The 21,546-nt window shown below is 39.9% G+C and overlaps 1 protein-coding gene across 1 annotated transcript in view; it reads right to left on the bottom strand.

Moving 5' to 3' along the window:
• The window catches only part of LOC115611616 (schwannomin-interacting protein 1), a 186,532-nt gene that overhangs the window by 117,922 nt on the left and 47,064 nt on the right, over positions 1–21,546 (bottom strand). Inside the window, exons 2-4 of the mRNA XM_030494837.1 lie at positions 17,862–17,926; positions 16,902–16,982; positions 13,738–13,888 (exon numbers count right to left, since the gene is read on the bottom strand). Coding sequence (XP_030350697.1) covers positions 13,738–13,888; positions 16,902–16,982; positions 17,862–17,926 — 297 coding nt within the window. The remainder of the gene's footprint in view (positions 1–13,737; positions 13,889–16,901; positions 16,983–17,861; positions 17,927–21,546) is intronic.

Raw genomic sequence — 21,546 nt, 5'->3', positions numbered from 1 at the left:
CTACATATTTTAGTATATTTTAGCTGTATACCCTAAACAGCAGAAAAAACCCTGGTCTTTTCAGGCCTAAAGAACCATTTTCAACTGAAGAGGGATTCCTCCCTAAGGAGACTCAAATACCATCATCAAGCCTCACTGGGCACAGAGCATACAACATTTGTCAGGGCTTGTGGCATTGCACCCCAGTTACCAGCACATGTGCTTGCTGGCAAAAAACTGTAAAGCAATGCACCTCCCACCCTCCAACCCCCAACTTTAACCCTGTTCTACTTGAGAAGAATAACACTGAGAAATAAAAATACAGATGTATGGAACGTCTTATGAAAAGGCAAAATGGGATTTTGAGGGATGTTCCTCAGACAAAGGCAACTCTGGATCTTCAAGATGTTGAGAAACCCTCCAAGACCACACTCACATACTTGATTAACCATGCAGAGTCTTTATTACTATAATTTTCATTTTTGAGGTCTGGCTTTGTAAAATGCAGGGTGTGGAATTTCCATGCCATGGAAATAAATTAGATCCTAGAAAACATTTATGAAATATTCAGCCTAATTTTCTGAGGTGGAATATGTGAAGTTCTAAAACAAATGTACTGTTTTTGAGGCTGTCATCAGTACCAAACAGGGTAATCCCATTGTGAGCCATCACACCAAAGTCAGCCCCCATTCTAGAAATACAACCAAACCATTTTGAATTGTCTCAAAGCAGCATCTCCCCACTGAATATTCCTGCAGAAGCATAGTTCAGAAACATCCTGTTAGACATCTTGTTTTCAACTGGATAATTTTGCTGTTAATACACTGTAATGTATCAAATTGACTAATCACATCAATAGTCAACTTTCAATATACACAACTCAAAGAAAAAGCAATCTCTTGGCATTCTTCTACCACCAGGAGAAATAAATTGAGATGGCCCTTTTGTATCCCAGCATTTAATAGCCCCATTGAAAACCACTTGTAAGAGAGGTAAACATACATAGTCATTCGGGATTATTATGTGTATGTACACATATATAAACAAATTCACCAAAAGAACTATTTCTATATAAAATCTCCATTCAGAAGACAAATGTCATATTAAGCCAGAAGCATTGTGTATTCTCTGCTTACATTTAGAGCTGAAATTATCTGAAGCAAATTAAAGGGACTGAAAATAACATTTGTTTCCATGTTTACTTAATTTCAAATGTTATCTTATAGCCCACACCAGTGTTAATGTTTCTCTCAAAATCATCAAATAATTGATTTCTAATTAAACCCTTTTGATGCCGATGCTGGATTTTTCTTTCTCATCTTTAACAATGTTTCCATCTGCGCTATTCCAGAGCAAGTGGAGATTTGCATTTTTACATTATATAGAAATCACCTTGTAAATATTTATCAAACAGCTCCCTTTCTCCTTTGCTGTTCACAGATCCATGAAGCCAGCCTTATATAAAAGATATAGTGTTCCCCAACACTCTGCTTTCTTTTAGGTGTAGCTTTTAAACACAAGATGTGGGAGTGTGCTCTCACCCCACCAATCTGACCTTTATTTCCTGTAACTCTGCACAAGTGATCTCACTCCATAAATAGTGGGCAGCCTAGGGCCTGTGGAGCTTTCCTGCATGGAAGTGGCCTGCACACCAGGGTCTCCCCTTGTAGGGTTGCCTCTCAAGGTTACTCCTTAAGGTTGAGAGGCTCCTTGCCGCAACAGATTCTCAGTGATTGATAACATGTTTAACTTTGAAATCTTAGCTAAGTGGTACAAAGGATTGATTGTACATATCTAATCCTTTAGACATAAACTGTTGACCAAGTCCGGGACTAAGTCTGGATCCAGCTGCACGTAGACTCCTCTCTGAAAGAGTTTAGAACATAAGGGGGTCCTTTCTGAACCTCATGACTCAACAAGAGGGTCTCCCTGACAATTTTGTCTGACCATGCCTTCTGTGTAGTAAATACTCCAGTGAATCTTGCCATCGAATCTTGTTAAACCACTGTCACATTTACTATCAAACTTGGCTAAATTGCAACATATCACTACTTCTCTCTTATGAGTGAAGTGCATCACTCCATTTGTGACACAAAAGAGTGCCTGTTAGGATTGCACTGCCTTCAATAATTTGGTATTCCCTTCCCTTCTCCTCACTCCTGCAGGTGCAAAACATACCTGAGGAAAGTCACTGACATCAGCAAAAGCACAGATACCATCTGCAGATGTGGGGCCCTATAAACATGCAAAAGCTGCAGATAGATTTTGTTCTACTTCTAGAACCAAATCTTAATGCATCACTAAGCAAAATGAATGCATCTTTGAAGGTACCACATGAGGGAGGAAGGACAGCTAAGGACACTGAGGTTTTGGTAGCAGAGGTAGTTCAACACTTGATCTTTTCCCAACTGGATATTTCTTTCCCATCATCTTACCTTTACATCATGTAAAATATACTGTTATTTCAGAAACCTCTGAGTTTTAGATTCATTTTGCTATGAAACTCTACTAATCTATTCCAGACAATCAGAAACAATAGTAAGAATTCTTCATTTGACCTTCCAGAACAAAATCATGAGATTTTCTGGCACAGACATCAGTATTTTGCTCAAGGGAGGGAGGTTTGGTTTGCAAATATGCAACATGTTGTTATCATCAAAAGCATTAATACATTTATCACAATGAATCTCTCTGATATTCTTTGTAATATTGAGTCACAGATTCTTAAGCAATGAATCAAGGCACATTTTCTGTTTGGCACTGGGTCTCATTCTTCTAATCATCATAAATTACATTAGCTGGTGGAAGTTCCACCTAAACAAGCTGCCACCCTCCTACCAATACTGCTTGGTTACTGCCAGAGGTAAAAATCTATTTTACAGTCCCAGCTTGTACTATGTACTACCTTAATCCATGTCTGCTTGAAGCAACACAGGATTACTGGTGTGTGTTTGACCAATTCCTGCTAATAGTTTAATATTTGTTCTCATTAGGAAACCAGCCATAGAGAAAACCAAGGGAAGTAATATTTAGCTTGAGCAAGGGCAAAGCTACAGGTCTTAACATTACTAATCATTACAAAATCATGCTTATACTTCCTATTCTACTTTTCAGAAGAATATTATTTTTTTCAAACATGTCCCCTCTTTAAGACATAAACCCACTGTTTTAGCTACAGTAAGTTGCAAAATCCTTTGAAACAAGATACAAGAAGACAATGAAATTCTAATGACTAGAAACTACAAATTTTTTTTTTAGCCTCCAAAATGAGTCAACTGAACACTCACACAATTTACTACAAGTGGGGACAATCTGCCTACAAACCAGAGGGTCCACGCCCCATCAGAATGTTTAGGGTGGAGATATCACTATGGCAAGCCATTTCTTTCAAATCTTGAAGGCAGTATTTTGGTTGAAAACGTGTTTCTTTTGGAATACTTACTGAAAATTATGTCAGGCAGGAATATGTATGACTTTTCATCAGTGTGAGAAAAAAGGATGAATTAATGGATAGAAAGAATCTCTTCAATCTTCTATGTTACATTTCACTTTTTTTTTTAATTTTATAAAACTTTGATGATAATGCAAAAAATCCCAATGCCTAGTCCCCAGATACACGCCCCGGAGGGCTAGGCTCTATATTAAGTCAAGAGAAGTTTTAAACCTGGTATAATGAAGCCTAGGTTTTACCCTAGACCTTTCTCTTGCTTCTAAATAACACTGCATTGCAGTATACAAAGCCAAGATCGCTTTAGCTAAAGTTGACGAGATTTATAAATAGACGATATTAGAAAGCATTTAGGACATTTTTTCCTAAGCCATAAGGGTGATAACTTCTGGTAGAGAAAAATAAATAGGAAACCACATAGAATCATAGAATCATTTAGGTTGGAAAAGATCTTTAAGATCATCAAGTACAACCATTAACCCAGCACTGCCAAGTCCACCACTAAACCATGTTGCTAAGCCACATCTATACATGTTTTAAATACAGGGGTAGTATTAAATACCAGAGGGGGTAATACATCCCCTGGGCAGCCTGTTCCAATGTTTGAAAACCTTTTCAGGGAAGAAATTTTTTCTAATATCTAATATAAACCTCCCTGGTGCAACTTGAGGTTGTTTCCTCTTGTCCTATTGCTTGTTAGTTGGGAGAAGAGATCAATCCCCACCTTGCTACAACCTCCTTTAAGGTAGTTGTAGAGAGCAAGCAGGTCCCCCTGGGCATCCTTTTCTCTGGGCTAAACAACCCCAGTTCCCTCAGCTGTTCCTCGTAAGACTTGTGTTCCAGACTCTTAATCAGATTTGTTGCCCTCCACTGGACACGCTCCAGCACCTCGATGTCTTTCTTGGAGTGAGGGACCCAAAACCGAACACAGTATTTGAGGTGCGGCATCACCAGTGCCAACTACAGGGAGACAAGAGCTTCCCTAGTCCTGCTGGCCATACTAGTTCTGGTACAAGCCAGGATGCTATTGGCTTTACTAAAGTCAAGGTAAACAACAGCCACCACCTTTTCCTCATCCACTAAGCAGGTCACATTGTCATAGAAGGAGATCAGGTTAGTCAAGCAGGACCTTCCTTCAAGCAGGACCTTCCTTCAAGCAGGACCCATGCTGACTGGGCCTGATCACCTGGTTGTCCGCTATGTGCCACATGATGGAACTCAAGGCAAATTGCTCTATAACCTTCCCTGATACATGACATTGTCCAGAACGCTTTTTGAAAACTCCACAATTCTGAACTCTCAGGCCACATGGAAGCTGCAGATCACTAGATGTAACCAATACTAAATAAATGGAATATATTTAATTCAAACAAGGCAGTGTTTCAAAATAAAATCTGTTAAAGCCTGGTAACAGCTAAAATGGAAGCTAATGATTATCAAAGAGTTAAATAATTTTCAGTGAGCAGCATGTGGTAACAGCATGGCTATTTTTTTTTTTTTCCTTTGTTCCAGCTACAGAAGTTTGAAAGTTATGAAGAAAATGTTCTGAACTGCTGAGTTTCTGAAGAGATACCCACCCACATATTCTGAGTACTTGCACACTGTAAATTTCATGATTTAATGAAAAATAGTAACTTAAATTCTGCCCACAGTAAGTAGTTATGGATTTTAGTAGTAAATCTGCATAAAAAGATTCCTATTTCATATTTGTAGTAGAGAAAATTATATGCACACATGATAAGTTGTGGAAGCTAGCAAGGCTGTATATGCACCACTATTGAAGTATTAAAAAAGCTTTTAAAAAGAAATTAAACACTTTGCATCCTTTTATTCTGCTACTTTACAAAAAACCTCTCCCTCACCAATAGAAAACTTCGTAAATAATGTGTTAATTCATACTAAGATTTTTTTTTTTATTTCAGCCCCAATTGCCCAAGCTACAAGACAAGAAATCCAGCCAGATAAGAGGCTAAATATGAACAGAATGAACTGCAAATGTTTCAGAGAATACCAAGTCGGAAGGGACCTCAAGGTTCATCTGGTCCAACTTTTCTAGGTTTCTTTGCAGTTGTCTATTATCTTTGAAGCAGTGTTCTGCTTTCATGTCCAACTATTTCTCTCCAATTCCTACTTTTTACTTTACAGGATCACAGAATGTTTGAGGCTGGAAGACACTTCTAGAGGCTACCTGGTGAACCCCTCTGCTCAAGCAAGGCCACCTGAAGCAGTTTGCCCAGGACCATGTTCAGATGGCTTTTGAATATGTCCAAAGATGGAGACTCCACAGTCTCCCTTAGCAACCTGGGCCAGTACTCAGTCACCCTCACAGTGACAAAGATATTTCTTAATGTTCAGACATAACCTCCTGTCTTTCAGTTTTTCTTATTGCTCTTGTCCTGAACAAGAGAATGAATATCAGGTGCTTGACACTGTAATTAGCTTGAAGTAGTGTTTCTTTCATTGTCAATACTATTCTTGTGAGACAAAGTAGGAATTTGGTTTTTAATGTGGATTTAGTTAATGTTGTGTTTGCAGCTAATCTAACATGGAGAGAGGTGGAAGACCTTGGAAATTACTTTCTGTGACATCAACAAGTGAGGAAAGGGTGATAACCATATGGTCACATTTGAAAAAGTAAGTTTCACATGTTTATAGCTATAACAAGAGTACTTCTTGTGGAAAGCAGCCTAATCAAGCACTCCGCTCAAGTAAAATAAATGATTGCGCTGCAGGATCAGTTATTACTGTCCACGTGAACATCTGAATAAACATCACTAGTAGAAAAAACACATGCTTTGTCAGTGTGCCTGGGCACGAAGGAAGCGGTTAGAGACAGAACCGCAATAAAAGGCAGAGAGTACCCAGCCTCCGCTGGTGGAACGCGCCGGCCGCTACTGTCCGCGGTGCTGAACGGCCCCGTCGCTGGCCGCGGTGCTCTACGGCCTCGGCAGAGGTCGCGGGGAGGGGCGAGGTCCCCGCCACCCCCGGCGGTCTGCGGGGGGCTCCGCTTCTCTCCTCGGAAGTTATAGCAAGATGGGAGCTGGCTGCCAGGGGAAATAGGTCCTCCTTAAAATGTCATTTTATGCACAGCAAAAGTCAGTTCTACCCAGAGAGGAACAACTTCATTTTGTTTCACTGACAGTGTTTCGGATTAAAGTAAAAAAGAAATAAAAAATCAACATCCCACTTCAATTCTGTAAGAACTATGAATGCAGGTATGTCTTGCACCAGCTTTTGCTTGTCTGTTGAGGATTATCAGGTTTTATGCAGCTTTCACAGATTACGTCTTTGTGACTGAACCATTTAAAGAGTCATGAAAACAGGTCATAATCACAACAACATGCTGGTGGGACATATATGACACCATCTTTTTTTTTTTTTTTTTTTTTTAATCAGTAACTATAGATACAATTTTTCAATCCCAGGGAAAAAAGCAGAAGCTCAGCCACACACCACATCGAAAGGTATGTTCTGGCACCTTTCTACACAATGACAAGCAATAAAGTACTTATAAAGAAGAACATTATTTTCAAATCTATTATGTATCTTGCTTCTAATTTTTTGATTAAAAATAAACATGCAAAAGGGAAAAAAAAAGAACTAAAGGTGATACACATTCTGCTTATGTGCTCCTAATACAATAATCTGCAAAGTAATTGACAACAGATCTTTTCCAACAGTTAGGAAACTGCCTGTACTACACACATGCAGTTGGCAAATCCTTTCTATGTTAACCTACAAAGCAGTAGCTGAACAAGAAAAGTCTGTTTCCCATCTCATCACTCAAGCTATTTCCTTTCTTTGTCATTCTGCCCATTACGTCAGTTTACTACTGGGAGGCAGGCCCAAGGAAACATTGCATACTATAGTGCAAACACTTGGAGATAGCCTCATCGCTTTTTTCCAAACATGTCGAGAATGATTTATCTGTTTGTAAACAGGAAGCATGACCCATTACCTCATAATTTGATCTACCTGAAAGGTTCTTGGATTAAGGGGTAATAAACACTCTGGCAGGGGCCTAGGGAACTAACAATGCCTTCACTGAGCACACATACATGTCTTAAGACCTGGATAGTGGCAGCCTTTGTGAAAGTCCTTCTAGGACTAGCCAGGGTAAGACAAAGGAAAAGGCCAAATGAAACGAAAGGGGATCCATTCTTGTTTCAGGTGGGACATTATTAATATCTATCTGGTAAAAATTATGGATGAGATCAGTAAAGTCAAATCCATAGAAGAGCAGTGCGGCAGACTAGACAGTTTGGCCTGAGACTTTAAATGAAAATCAATTTATTTAAAACATGAGATGATATCTCATTGCTAATATTCATAGCTCCCTATCTTCTTAAGTTTACCTTCAAAATACTAAATAGTGAAATTCTAGACTTCATCAACTCTACAATGTATATAATATTTCGGGGTTAGTATCACTTTTTTCAGGTTATGAATTTCCAATTGCTGAATACACTGCTTTATTCCTTCCTCCTACATAGCTGATAGGGGATTTTTATTTCTTTTCATTGTTCCGTATTTTATTTTGTGCTTTGTTTTATGTCCCAGAGTCATGGCTGTTTTAACAGAAATAAGCGTTGATTGGATGTGAATCTCAAAGAAGGATGTTATCAGTGACAAATATTTAGATCAAATTGAGTGTACTTTATTAAGCATAAAAATATGCCTAAAACTAAGAAAACTTTTCCAAGAGATGCATATGTTACTCCCCAAGTAATTTTCCAGAACAGTAATCATTCCTCTTGTTATTTCGGTCACTGCATCCCAGAAAAGGCTTACTAATAGTTCTTTTTTTTCTTACACTATATTATCTGCAAATATGTTTGTTTTAAAAGTTTAGTAACAGAGCAACTGATTTCCAACTACCTAGAACCATTCAAGTTACTTGTGATCAATCATTATGAGTTTGAAATAAATTAGCCTTTTTCCTCAGTTGGATTCTGACCAACCCTTAAGCCAGAAAGAGGAAGATAAAGGTGGTGCCAGTAAAAAAATAAAACAAACAAACAAATGAAAAAAAAGGACATCAATTGTGGCCCTGTTTACTACCTGGTACCTTTGAGCCAGCCATCAAAAGGACATGTACAACTGTAACAAAATGCTATTGAGAACTATAAAGAAAGCCTGAAGAGTTTTCTCCCTTTAGTACCCACAAGCAGTGTCTCACATTCCAGAAGACACTGTTCCTCTACCATAAAATTAAGGCAAAATACAAAGGAGAATTTCTGGAAATTATCAAGACCTGGACGTAGCAGCAAATAGAAGGAATCATTTCAACTGTGTTTTTTTACCTCCTTAGTCTAGTAGTTCCTTTTCTATTTGACAAGTTTCTCATTAGTATTTAATTTTGAGAGCAACCGTTTTCTGCAGTTATGAAGGCAGCTAGCTGATGCAAAACAAGTTCAAACTTGATTCAAAGGTCTAATAATTAATGATTTATCAAGCTTCTGAGTCTTCGAATCACACAATTAGGTTGTCTCTCTGAACCGAAATATGGTAACCACAGCCAGCAGGGCTAAGCTCATTTGCCTAGCTATCTCCATCTCATGGGAACCAAATGGCTTTTGAAAAGTCATACGAAAACTGCTAACCGTGACAACTGTAGTACTGCTGATCAGAAAACATCACTGCTGCTGGTGAGCTGAGTAGGAACTGTTCCTGGTACTTCCCTTCCAACTCACTTTTTAAAGTTACTCTAAAATTATTGCTTTGTCTTTTCATAGTTATTTTCTTGGCTAGGACAACAAGAAAATGTCATATTTAATGAATTCACAAAGTTTTAATGATTACAAATGAACAAGTGTCTGATTATTGGGAGTGCATAGCTCCCCTGCACTATGTCTAGCGGGGCTCAGGCCATCACTGCTAACTCCTCCCAAGCTTAGGGCTCATGCTGGTGCCCTGCCTTCCCACCCCACACACAAGCTGTGCACAAGCTGACAAAAGGCCTCACCTTTAATTCTGGGGTTTTTTTGTTTGTTTGGTTAGTTTTTTTACTGTGAGTGTAGAGGTTTTTCTCTGGATTTCAGTTTCCTATGGGTTTAATTTTTCTACTTCCTGTTTTAACATTTTGACTTTTTTTTTTTTTTTAAGAATAGAAAGATTTTGAAGGTGAGAGAGGAGAAATGCTTTTGAAACTCAGACTTCTCTCAGTACTAATAATTCCCCATCTTGCCTTACAAATCCCTCAGCTTTGTAGTAACAGTGTAAACGAGCTCAAAGATCTCCGCTTTCAACTACAAATGACCAAACGTCATTCTTCACTCTCCAGCTACAGATCTGCATATACTGACATGCTCTGCTCTCAGGATCTGCATATACTGACATGAGAGTGCATATACTGACACTCTCTACTGTCCCTCAACAGTCTGAATAAACCTTGGGTTTAGGTATTACTCATCCAAGTCATAGTTTCAAAATTCTACCTCACCACAGCTGCAGATCCCATGTATTGGTATAAATAGATATGTGGTGTACATGGTTTCAATACCCATCCTGCCACAGTGGTAGGAATTTGTTAGCACAGGCTTCTACTCATCTTTTGGGCATGAGACCCTTTCTAGTTTTCATTATTTAAGTAACCAACTACTTTTTTTTTTGCCTCCTGGAGCATTTAAGATCCAAATGAGGATCCAGCAAAGCCTAACGCTGGGAGGCTTGTGCTGAGAAAGGAAATTGAAAAACAGGAGTAGATTCCAGTTGAATTAAGTGGCTGTGTTGTGACAGTGGTTTCTCAAAATCCTTCATAAATTTTTGTTTTCCTCCTGCATCAGTGCTTATTGCTAACACATTTTTATATGTGTCCTGGGTTCACTACTACTACTACTAATGATAAGGGAAATAACAAGGGGAGAGAAAATACAACTTAAAAGGGAAAGCGAAAAAAAAACAATGAACCCAAATGATGCACAGTACAATTGCTCACCACCTGCTGACCGATACCCAGCCCAACCAGAGCAGCAATCTGCTCTTCCAGGTAACTCCCTGCAGTTTATATACTAGGCATATGTGCTGTGGTATGGAATACCCTTTTGGCTAGTTTGGGTCAGGTGTCTTGTCTCTGTTCCCTCATGGCTTCTTGTGATCCTCCTCACTGGCAGAGCATGAGAGACTGAAAAGTCCTTGATTGGGGTAAACATTACTTTGTAACAACTAAAACATCGGTGTGTTATCAGCATTATTCTCAGACTAAAGCCAAAACACAGCACTGCACCAACTACTAAGAAGGAGAAAAATAACTGTTACAGCTGAGCCCAGAACAACCTGCTAGTTGCTTTTTACCTCTTTGAAAAAGAAATGGGAAAGCTTCCAAAGAGTCCAAGTTTCAGGATTTCTCTCTCCTCCCAGCTTTTCAGAGGAAGATTGCCAGACAGCAAAAGAAATCCCAGTGTTTTGCACAACATTTGTGTGAAGACTAGCAATAGGTATATTAGGGCACCAGCAGCACTACTAATGCAAAGAAATGGAATAACAACTAATTTGCCCCATTTTTAAAGTTCTAGTTCTGGAATATTGGCCAAATTGAGGACTTGGCAGATGGATGTGTCTGACTGCTTGGTTATTCTCCAACTTTCCCCCCCCCCAGTTTCCATCTGTGGTCTTGTAAACACAGAACTTCAAGAGAATGTAACATTACAGGTGAGCCTAGAAATGGTTAAAGCAATCAATTACTTTCCTGGTCGTATGTCAACAGTTCAAGGTTAATTGCCCCTGTTTTGTTCTGGCCTTATCCCTGCCCTGCTCTGAATATGACACTGTCAATTCCAAACCAAAAATGTGTGATAGCAAAAATTTGTCATCAGGAAAGCATATGTGTATTATACAGTAACATACCGCATATGATCAGAGTCTGTCCTTAGTATGTGTGTCCAAGAGCAACCAATGATGACACAGCCCAGTTGCTAGAGGAAATGCACTGGTAGCATTTCTGTGCACACACCTGAGTGCTCAGCCACACACCATAAAAGCCAAGACCATGATTCACACAGGGCCAGCGCTATTTTGCTTCATCAGAAACAATTAGGAGACAAACTACCCCAAACAGTGTTGCTGTCTTTTTGCTTTTGTAGCAGTAGCTGTTCTCAGACCTTACCCATAGAGCGCCTCCCCACCAGATCTCACACCTTCAACCATCTCCCTTTTAGGGCACCTGCCGAGCTCCCACACTAAAGGCTTCTCCTCACCTCCTTCATCTCGTCCCTACTTTCATGGTGCCCTACAGACCTCTCTGATGCAGACAGAAAAACATCTTAAATCAGTAGGTCTGATTTTTAAAAGTTTGTGACTTCCTTGAAACGTCATTTGCCTGGAGTTACAGTGCCTCATCCCAGAATCGAGGACCATCCTGCACATTAAAGTATGGGTCCCTCACAGCCCCGGTTATCACAATAATCAAAGACACATTAAATAGATTGGGGTTCCCTTGCCTTCAGAGCAAACTACAGGGTTTTTCAAAGACTATTGACAGGCTTGGCACTAGAAAAGTGAAAGAAAACACTCCCATCTTCCTTTGCATTAAACAAGTAGGATGCAAAATTGCATTAATACACATTAAGTAGCAATTCTAGTATCCAAGCTTAATTTTCTCACAAACATATAATTCTGAGGCTTACCCATTTTACCCTGAAAGTATTGAAAACGATTCGTTTTCCAAACCAGGTTACTGCTGGAGAACCTCTGAGAGCATCCAGGAGACTCCCTGAGCAGGGTACGGGGGACCTCTTGTGGTGGCCAAGCTGCTGGCCTAGCGCTCCCGCATGGCAAGTGCCAGCAGCAGATAAAAATTTATATCCAAATTTATACCGCTCATTAGAGGAACCTAACTCATTTAATACATGAGATATGAGTGTATAACCCAATATTGCAACCCAGTTTATCATTCTGGTCTCCAGCTCCGAACACAAGGAAGGCATCTAAAAATAACAGTGTGCTTTCAGTAATATTTTATTAAATGCTGTCAAATCTAATGCAGCTTGCCTAACCACAGTGTCACAAAAATAACAGCTGCTGGAAAGAGCTCACCTAGCTTCAATTTGAACCTGGTTGAATGGAGGAAAGAGTCAAAATGCCCCCAAAAGTCCAAGACCAGGGTTCTCAGCACAAAAAAGCTCTGTTGGATCTGTGAGCCTGCCTTGTGCTTCGTGTTCAGTGGCATCACTCCAATGTTACAACTGAAGGCAGTTAAACTAACAAACATCTCTTCCTTGCACAGGGGCTCCACCTACTTTAAGAACCCCACTAGCAATGATTTCTAGATTCTTGTAGTGACTTCATAAGCCACCAAATACTGTCCTATGCCTGGCAACAAAGCTTCCTATAGCTGAGCAATACACCCTCCTAACAGGGATCCAAACGACGTGTTCATACCTCTCCCTGCACATCTCAATCCCGCTTCTATTTAACTGGTCTAGCACACGCTGTGGCAATTTCCATCTCATGCACTGTCTTTAAACTATTGAACTATTTCATGTGCTCTAGTCTACAGTTCTCTCAAATCTGATAAATTCTCTCACAAAGTTGAAAGCAATATTTATAGGCTCTGTATCTTTCTGCTGATTTGTTGACCTAAAGGATTCCACTCCAGAGACAGTGACAGAACCACTTGTTTTCAAAAAATGGGCTCTATACTTGGGTTTCGAGTTTAGAGTCACCTTAAAAGAAGAAGATCAGCCTCCAGTCACTCGTCACCCAGTATGGGTTTCTAGTTTAGAGTCACCTTAAAAGAAGTTCAGCTTCCAGCCACTGGTCACCCAGTCTGCAAGGTGGCATGAATAGTTATTTCAAAACCAATTTTAATTTTTAATCCCTAGATCAACTTCTTTAAGTCTCTTTTAGGTGAAAAAAACAACTAACCAACCAACCAACCAAACAAATCATAAAAAAAAAAACCCAAACCACCAAAAACTCCAACCAAAACCAACCAAAAAACAAAACATGGACACACAACATTTATATATAGGAAAATCGCCACAATTTAGGTTTTTGGAGAACACAAAGTGCTAAACACATGCGAAGGTGCCTGCTTTCTGCAGAAGAACACATCACCATTTGGAAACACCTTTTTCTCATCAAAAGCATTGTTAATATCTGCTGAGATCCAGGTCTAACATGCACAGTCACACGTTCAACTGTACTTACAAGAGGCACATCTACTTGCCAGTTTTTTTGAGACACTATTACTCCCTGAAAGTCCCTCTTTCATGATTAGCCCATAATTTCACCTTCATTTATTCAAACTTCTAGAAAGGAACCCAAAGAAAAGTAACAAATCGGAAAATGGGCCCAATCGCTGTACTCACCGGCGTGCTGCTGTCGGAAAAGGTGTTCATGCTGATGGACCTGCTCATCTTGTCAGAGGAGAGCGACGGCAGGGAGGGACTGCGCTTGTCCAGCTGCTCATGGTGTGGCAAGTCCTGGCGCTGCAGGTAGTCACGCCATGCTTGCTGGATGCTGAGGCAAACACCAAGGCACAGGGGTGCAGCCAGAAAAAGGATGCAAAATAAATATTCTTGACCAAAGAGGTGGCCTTGGGTGGTTTTCTCTTTTTTATTCCCTGCACTTTGGTTTCCAATTTGGATAATGATCACATATAACTACCCTCCATAGGTCTTATATTAGTCACTACTAGTATAATTTGAGGTAGTAGAAGCAATTCCTTATTTCAGATCCCTAAACCTACAGAAATGATTTAAATTTGAGACTGCACATAACTCGGCAAGTCTCTTACATCTTGCAAACACAATTTTGCCTTTATCTGTTTAAAAGAATGAACAGCCTTTGACATCTTAAATCAGCTTTCAGTTTATAAGTGCAGATATGATTGGAAATTCAGAGCTGGATCAGTATCCTTTAAAATCTCCTCCAAAGAGACATTTGGGAATTGTGGTAGGAGCTCTGCTTCTAAACTCTAAACTTCGACCAGATTTCTAAAATCTGATGTGAAATTCTGAAAAGAAATTCTGTTTTCTGTGCCAGCCGGTGTCTGGGGATTTGGAGGAGACCAGGGTGGCTCTCACCAGGTGGCAGTGCTGGACCACCCGTGTCTTTCTGAAGATGCCAGGAAGACCAGTGAGAGATGCTGGGAATTAAAACTGTTTGCAATAGTAATGGCATTGACACAAAGTGTGAGAGTGTTCTGTGAAAACTGCAGAAAAACTGAGCTAAAGTCTGACCTGAGGCTCAGCAGCAGCGCAGTGCAATGAGCTAGAAAGAGATCCTTTCAGGATTTTTGAGTAATTGAGAGTTTATTCAGTGTGGCATCAAGTCAGTAAAACCTTCAGTGTGTCTGTTAATCAGGCAGAGTACCCTGGCCTTTGCTTAAGCTGTTCTCAGTCTAGCAGGTGGTGCTCTTGCCTGGGCAGCTCTGCAGGGAGCAGGTGGGAGCCAGTGCTCCTCCATCCTGCCTGCTCCCAAAGGGCTTGGCAGGCTCAGCAGCCATTCTTGCTGCTGGGGTGCTCCCCGATAGGGGTTCCATGCCCAAAACCTGCCTGTCCCTGCTACCACCCATGGTTCCTGCACCCAGGGCAGTGCTCCTTCCTAAAGAAACCTTACCATGTACTTCATAGTTCAAACCAAAGGGTCCAAAGCCTTTGGCACAGATTTACTTTGCTTTAGGAATACTTCTTTTTTCCTTTTCATTGCCTTTTTAACAGCTAAGATGCCATTTCTGCTTCCATCTCCATAAGCCAGAAAAGCATTTAGCACCCAGCCATTGCTGAAAAGGCATTTGACACTGGCATGTCCAACTTCTTGGCTTCGCAGGAGGAGGAGAAGGCTCAACACCAGCACACCTACAACTTCTCATTGACTGCCTACAGTGCTGGGAACTCCAGAGAGTGGGAAGTGCCTCTTGACGTGTAATTTTTCCTGGTTAGGGAACAATGCTCCCAACACACATGGCATTTTGAACATCCCAAGGTTGACGAAGTCAAATACATGTATTTTGTTATTTTTTTAGGATAATACCATATGAGAAACAAAACTGTATTGTTAAAATCTCACCAGGATAGTTGTGCTTCAGAGCCAGTCAGGTAGGTTAAGGCCTGTGTTGTTTTCACACAACAGCTTCAAAAAGGACAGAAATATCTACCAAAGCTCCCAAGTGCGAGTGCCAATGGAGAAGCTTTCAGTAAATGAATTTTACTTTAAAAATCCCCACATCTTCACAGCTCAAGTATTTACACTTTGCATTGTTTCGGTTTCAAGCTTTACTGCATAATATGGACAAGTAGTATTTACACATTTATATTTACATGTACTTTCTATTTTAAAGCTTGAGAACATACTGAGGTTAAGTCATAACTACCCTTCTAGAAAGCTCTCTGAAAATTTCTTCTTTTGCCTTGCTTATATTTACATGAGTGAAAGACACTGGCTGGATTTTAATTTGAAACTTCATGTCTTTTTAATATTTTAATATAGCATTAATATTTTAATGTCCTGTAGTAGTGAGTTGGCTGTAGCTTTTCAACTGAAAGTGAAATTCAGTATGTAATGTAGCAATGCATACAACTCTGTAAAGTTGTGCCTGATGTAGGAAAACTTTGCCATTTTAGCCCCCAAGTAGTTGGAGGCTTCAACATAAAGATTTTCATATTTTTTTATGCAAGTGGAACCATTTTAAAATTTCTCTATCTGCTGGGAAGTCCATGGGGAACGTATTGTTATGGAGTTAGTGCCTGCTGAATGGAGCTAACACCTGCACCAGCGTTGGAGGAGCAATGCTGGAAAAGGTACAAAGAGGAGTCTCTGCTCTGATAGATATGTGGGTAAGTTTTAAGTTATATCCCCAGTATTACCACCTGTTCTGATACAGCACAAACAAGCCTTTTAGAATAACTGACCCTATGGTAAACTATACAACACGTGGGAAATGTATTACAAAGACTAAAATTATTGTATTTGGAAGTTGTGGAGTTCATTACCAGAACAGAGTGATACTTTTCCTTCCAGGTGATGCAGCTAGGTGTCATGCATGTGCCTTGGCTGAGTGCTACCAACTGCCTCACTTTCCAGCAAAAACCTCCAGCTTTCTTAGTGCCATATAGCCATGCTGCATCCCCCATCCCAGAACCCTACAACTCACACCTCCATCCCCATGCAAACCCAAGACTGCATCCTTCTTACAGAGGAGTCAAATGAGCTGCCTGGGGAGCTTTAAACAAGCTTCCTGTTAGGTGTGAATACTACCACTGAAAAGACTCCTATTTGCTTCTGCTATAGTTCAGCCCTCTAGGATGTTCTCTGTGTATAAGAAAAATCTAGCAGATTCTCAAATATTCTTTAGTTTCACAGAGAAAACAACAAAATTAGTGCAACATTGAAGTTTAACATTTGAAGCTCAGTTCAAAAAGAATATTCACATGCTTAAAGGTAGAGAAGAGCACAGTCTGAGTGCTGCAGTTCAGGAATCAGATAAACTCAGCTGCATTCAAAGGCAGAAATCAAATTCTTCATTACTTACATTTTCACTTTTGATACCAAGGGCTGTAAGTTGATATGATATTTTTCAATATTGTTTTCTTCATCCATGGCAAGGTGATGGCTATGAAAAAGAAAAGGAGTTTGAAGTGTCTCAGCATGACATTTTTGCAATCACTGTGAATTAATTCTGAAATTTTGACAAGAACATACAAGAGCTGCTTATTATAAGGTGTTGCTGTCTTCAGCGGAAGGCATTCGGATCCCTGTGTCCAGCCCCATTTGACTGCTAACAAAAAGTATGAATTTGGATCCAGTTTCCAGATCAGAGTCTGCCCAAGTCCTTGCACTAAACCTTCCAGATGCCACGGCTCCAGAGACAGGTACACCCAGCAAAGAAACGGCTGCAAATAAAAAAACCCACTGGCAAATGTAATAGATATTGGTGCTAAATTAACTTTCATCCCTGGGGCTACGTTTGAAAAGCTGGAGAGTCAAATGGAAAGTAACAATGGTAATGTTAGTAGCAAAAGATTTACATCAGCAAAAGCCACACAGGAATATGAAGAAAAAATACTTTGTAATAAATCATGATCGAGGAATTGGTGCTGCAAACCAATTGCTTTGAGAAAGCAATTTTAAAATGCTAGAAGATCAAAATCAAACATCTTGGGATACTGCTTTGGATGGGACTAGCAACATGAATGAAAGGTCTTTGCATGAAAATTTGTAAGATTAGACCCCAACCTGTGGAGTTATTTTGAGACTTTACTGGGCACTTAATTACATCATTCAATCAGCAGCAGTTTTCAGAAATTATCCTCCTGTAACTAAAAATAAGAATTATTTATGGGGAGAGATGCAAAATCTTGAATACTTAGTATATTACTAAGTGAAAAAACATGTTCTCAACAAAGAGACTGTCCTTCATAAAGGGCTTGTTGCCTTAGAAAAGCCATTTCACTTTATCATGTGTGAGATGCTGCAGAAATCACACATTTACCTTTGAAGCAAGTCTTTGCCATCATTGACCTGTCCCAGGGTGTGCTGGAGCCTTTTGAGTTCTTCCTACAAGGAAAAGAAAAACATTTCAATGTGCTTATGGGAAGCCCTTGGTTGACATTGTAGATTCCCCACTCAACCTCAAAACATTGTGAACCAACCGCTAAACAAAACAGATCATGTCTATGGGATTGTTTTCAAATTTAGGTATCCAAAACAATTACAAAGAAACCAATATATTTATCAATATGTCCAGCACAAGTCTGAAAAAAAAAAGAGACCTACAAAAACAATAGGCAGAGCAAAAGAGGAAAACATTCTTTCATGTCTTAGGTGTGCGGCTGCTTTGATTTGATAGAAGGTGGTCTTGGTAAGAGGCAAGAGAGCATCAGCTCATACTTTCAGGCACTTGTCTTTGTTCTGCAATCAAACAGCATTCAGTCTCATAATTAAGAGAGTCACTGGCTGAGATTTACAGCCTTATGCCTTTACCAGGATATGTGGATCAGATCCTGTTTCAATAGCAGAGATGTTGCAAATTCAACTGCAGACGCATAGCTGGGGTTCCCTGCATCCATGCTAATGTTCTGAGAAAAATCAGAACAGAGATTTGGCTTTAAGAAATAAATTGTATCTGACTGGCAGAGTTTCACTGTTCAGAAGGGGTGGGAGTTGATGCGGAAATGAGAACCTGGTTGCAATGAAGTGCATGATCCAGGGGATACAATTCCTGGGCTAAGCTTTTGGTTCCCTTGCAGTGCACAGTCCCACAGAGTGCCCTGGCATTGGCTGGACATGTACGTGCAGAGCACACGTGCCCAGTCTCCCTAAAGCTGGGCTGACAAGCAAAAACTGAATCCTCCAGAGTGCATCCCTATGATGCAATACAAAGAGCATCACCACCCTGAGATGCAGGGATGTGCCTTCAGGTTTGTGTTTATGCATCAACTGTTTGATAATTAAGCAACACTGAAAGATGAGAAGTCTATGCAAAACACAAAGATGTTAACTCACTTCTTATATCTCATTAAGTTGGGAATCAAATGTAAAAGCAAAAGCTACTGAGAGTAAGGAAGGAGGATAATTTACTTAATACCTACCTTGTGTACAGCTACAGGATTTCCAGAAAAGCTAACATTAGAAATGCAAAACAAGGATATCTTCTATACCTTATCTGACTTGGGGATAAATCAAAGATTTTTGTTTCCAGGAAAACTGCTGCTGCCTCCAGGAGTGCAGTAGATATCCCTTCTGCTAGATCTCCCTTCTGCTTTCCCAATTAAAGCCAATTTTGTGAAACAGAGAAATTTTACGTGGCGCTTTTTAATCCTGTACAGGATTCAGCCCTGTTTGACATGAAACAAGACCACAGTTGGTAGCTGATTTATTCCTAATACAGCTTTCATTTCCTCCCAGCCTTGGAAGGACTATTACTGCAAAATATATTTTATGTATAAACTAGATTTGTCAAGATGACAAGTTAGAGTTTTCCCCAGTCTTTGCCCCTCTTGGTCTCCATCCTAGCACAATTTTGTGGACACACTGCAGCTGATAAAGCACTGCACATGATTTGGGAGGCCTGGCTGCTGCCTACTGCTCATCAGCCATTGGAAATGATCCACTCCTGAAACTTCTTTTTATTTTTGCCTTCCCTTTTTTATTGCCTGCTCTGAGGAACATCCTCTTCTTGCATATTAAAACCAAGCAACTTTCAAAATTGTTTTCTTTGAAGCACGGTTTATTTCAGAAAATAACTTTTTCTTCTCCCATACTATTCTGCTGGTCATTTTTTCAGCATACTCCAGAGCTGTGTACAGTAATTTAGAATGTGAAAACAATTTGCAATTGACTTTATATATAACTCAGGGTGACAAAACCTGCATGACTTATATAAATCATTTATTGTGTTTGACATCATTTTCTATTAACCTCAGGGAGAAGACTGAACAACAACAACAAAAAATAAACACACTAAAATTGGTTGTGACATTTTTGACTATTCAGTCTTTCAATTAAACATCACCGGACAGTTTTATAAAAGCCCTAATATAAGGCAACTACAGAAGGGGCATAGCAACGTTTGCATAACTGGGGAGAGAAGGAGACATAAAATCTATACTAATTTCAGTTTTGTGTCATTAACCATGACGTATTGATTATTGCTCCTTGCAGCAAAATTTATGAAGCTAGCTATGCTGCTGCACCCACAGAAAGCGATTCGGATGCTCAGCCCCCGGCACAGTAACTGATCGGTGGTAGTGACAGCCGCGATGCTGCTCTTCCAACCCACAGCCTTAGGAGATGCATCTCCCAGACTACCCCAGGAGTGACCCAGCTGCAAACTCCAACTTCAGAAAATTAAATTGGAAGGGATCCATACTTCTGTTGGAACACATGATGAATTACAATGCCTCTATAAACCCAGTTATAATGTAAACATATTGTAAAATTTAGTGCAGTTTTTGTTTTCCTATTCATATACTTCAAATACAGACATTAATAGCAATCAGGTAGCTAAAGACATGTATAGACACCTAAGGAAAAAAAACAATGAAAGCTTGAAGTACAAGAACAGTGTTAAAAGCAAACTACTGTGTTTTTCTAGTCTTTGAAGGGTATATTCTATTTATGCATTAATTATTTTTCAGCTTGTATATCTGTACTTTCAGGAAACTATTGTAATGACGTAATTATTATCAGGAAACCCTGTAACCCTGTGGTTCAGAAGACACCAAGGGGCTCAAATCTATAGAATCTTGCTATGGAGAAGCTGGTGTAAAAGAGCTGTCTTGAGCTGCACTGAGCTGGCTCCCAGTGCAGTCCGCACATCATAAAAGCCTGGCTTGGCTTTGCTGTCAGTATTTAGAGAAAAAAGATTTTGTGTCGCTCTGCCTATTTCCCCTGCAAATCATCTGCGTTTTGCTCCATGCAGCCCAAGGGCAGGTTCTATGTGTGTGTGGCCAGTGCGATGATTTAGCAACCTCACTCAGCTGTCTTCAGAAGTTTTCAGGGTTTTTTTTTTTAATTGAGGGACCCAGAGGTCTCTGTAGGCTTTGCTTGGTCCTTGTTTGGGCTTACACTGAAATGTCACCTCTCGTTTGACCAGCCACAGAGATGATGCCAGCAGATACAGGGTCATCGAGGCAGGCAGAGGAGCAGAAATCTAAGACAAACTAAAAACACTAGTTCTTAAATTCCTTTTGAAGAAGTCTGTCTTAAAAACCAGTTATTAATACAAATTCTAAGGAAAGAAATCTGCAGACATTAAATCACACCTAGATAAATATTTACCTCCAGTAGCAGGCAATGATTCTTTTTTTGTCCCTATACTCAAAAGTATCCATTCAGGTCAGTGGAGCTATTTATACCTGTGGGCTCAGACTAGCACAGAGAAATGAGGGCAGTGGCCACATATTAAAAATTAATTTTCAAAATCTTTTTTGGACATGCGTGCTATTGTTTGAGTATCTCTGCCTAAGAAGTCTGTCTCTTGCTGCTGAATATACAACAGTGCTTCACAAAAGGTCAGAGAGATAGAGATGGGAAGAGAAAGCTCTGATTTCAGTAGAACCACAGCCCAAAAATAGCAGTGAAAAAGGTTCCCCCCGATGCTTCGGGCAGTTCTCTATTTCATTGATGCACTTCCAAATTTCAATTGAAATTTTGTTGAATGGTGATTTTCTGTT

Source organism: Strigops habroptila, chromosome 8 (assembly GCF_004027225.2).
Source record: "Strigops habroptila isolate Jane chromosome 8, bStrHab1.2.pri, whole genome shotgun sequence".
NCBI lineage: Eukaryota > Metazoa > Chordata > Aves > Psittaciformes > Psittacidae > Strigops > Strigops habroptila.
The sequence above is the reverse complement of the archived record's forward strand: the minus strand, read 5'-3'. Positions and strand labels throughout refer to the sequence as shown.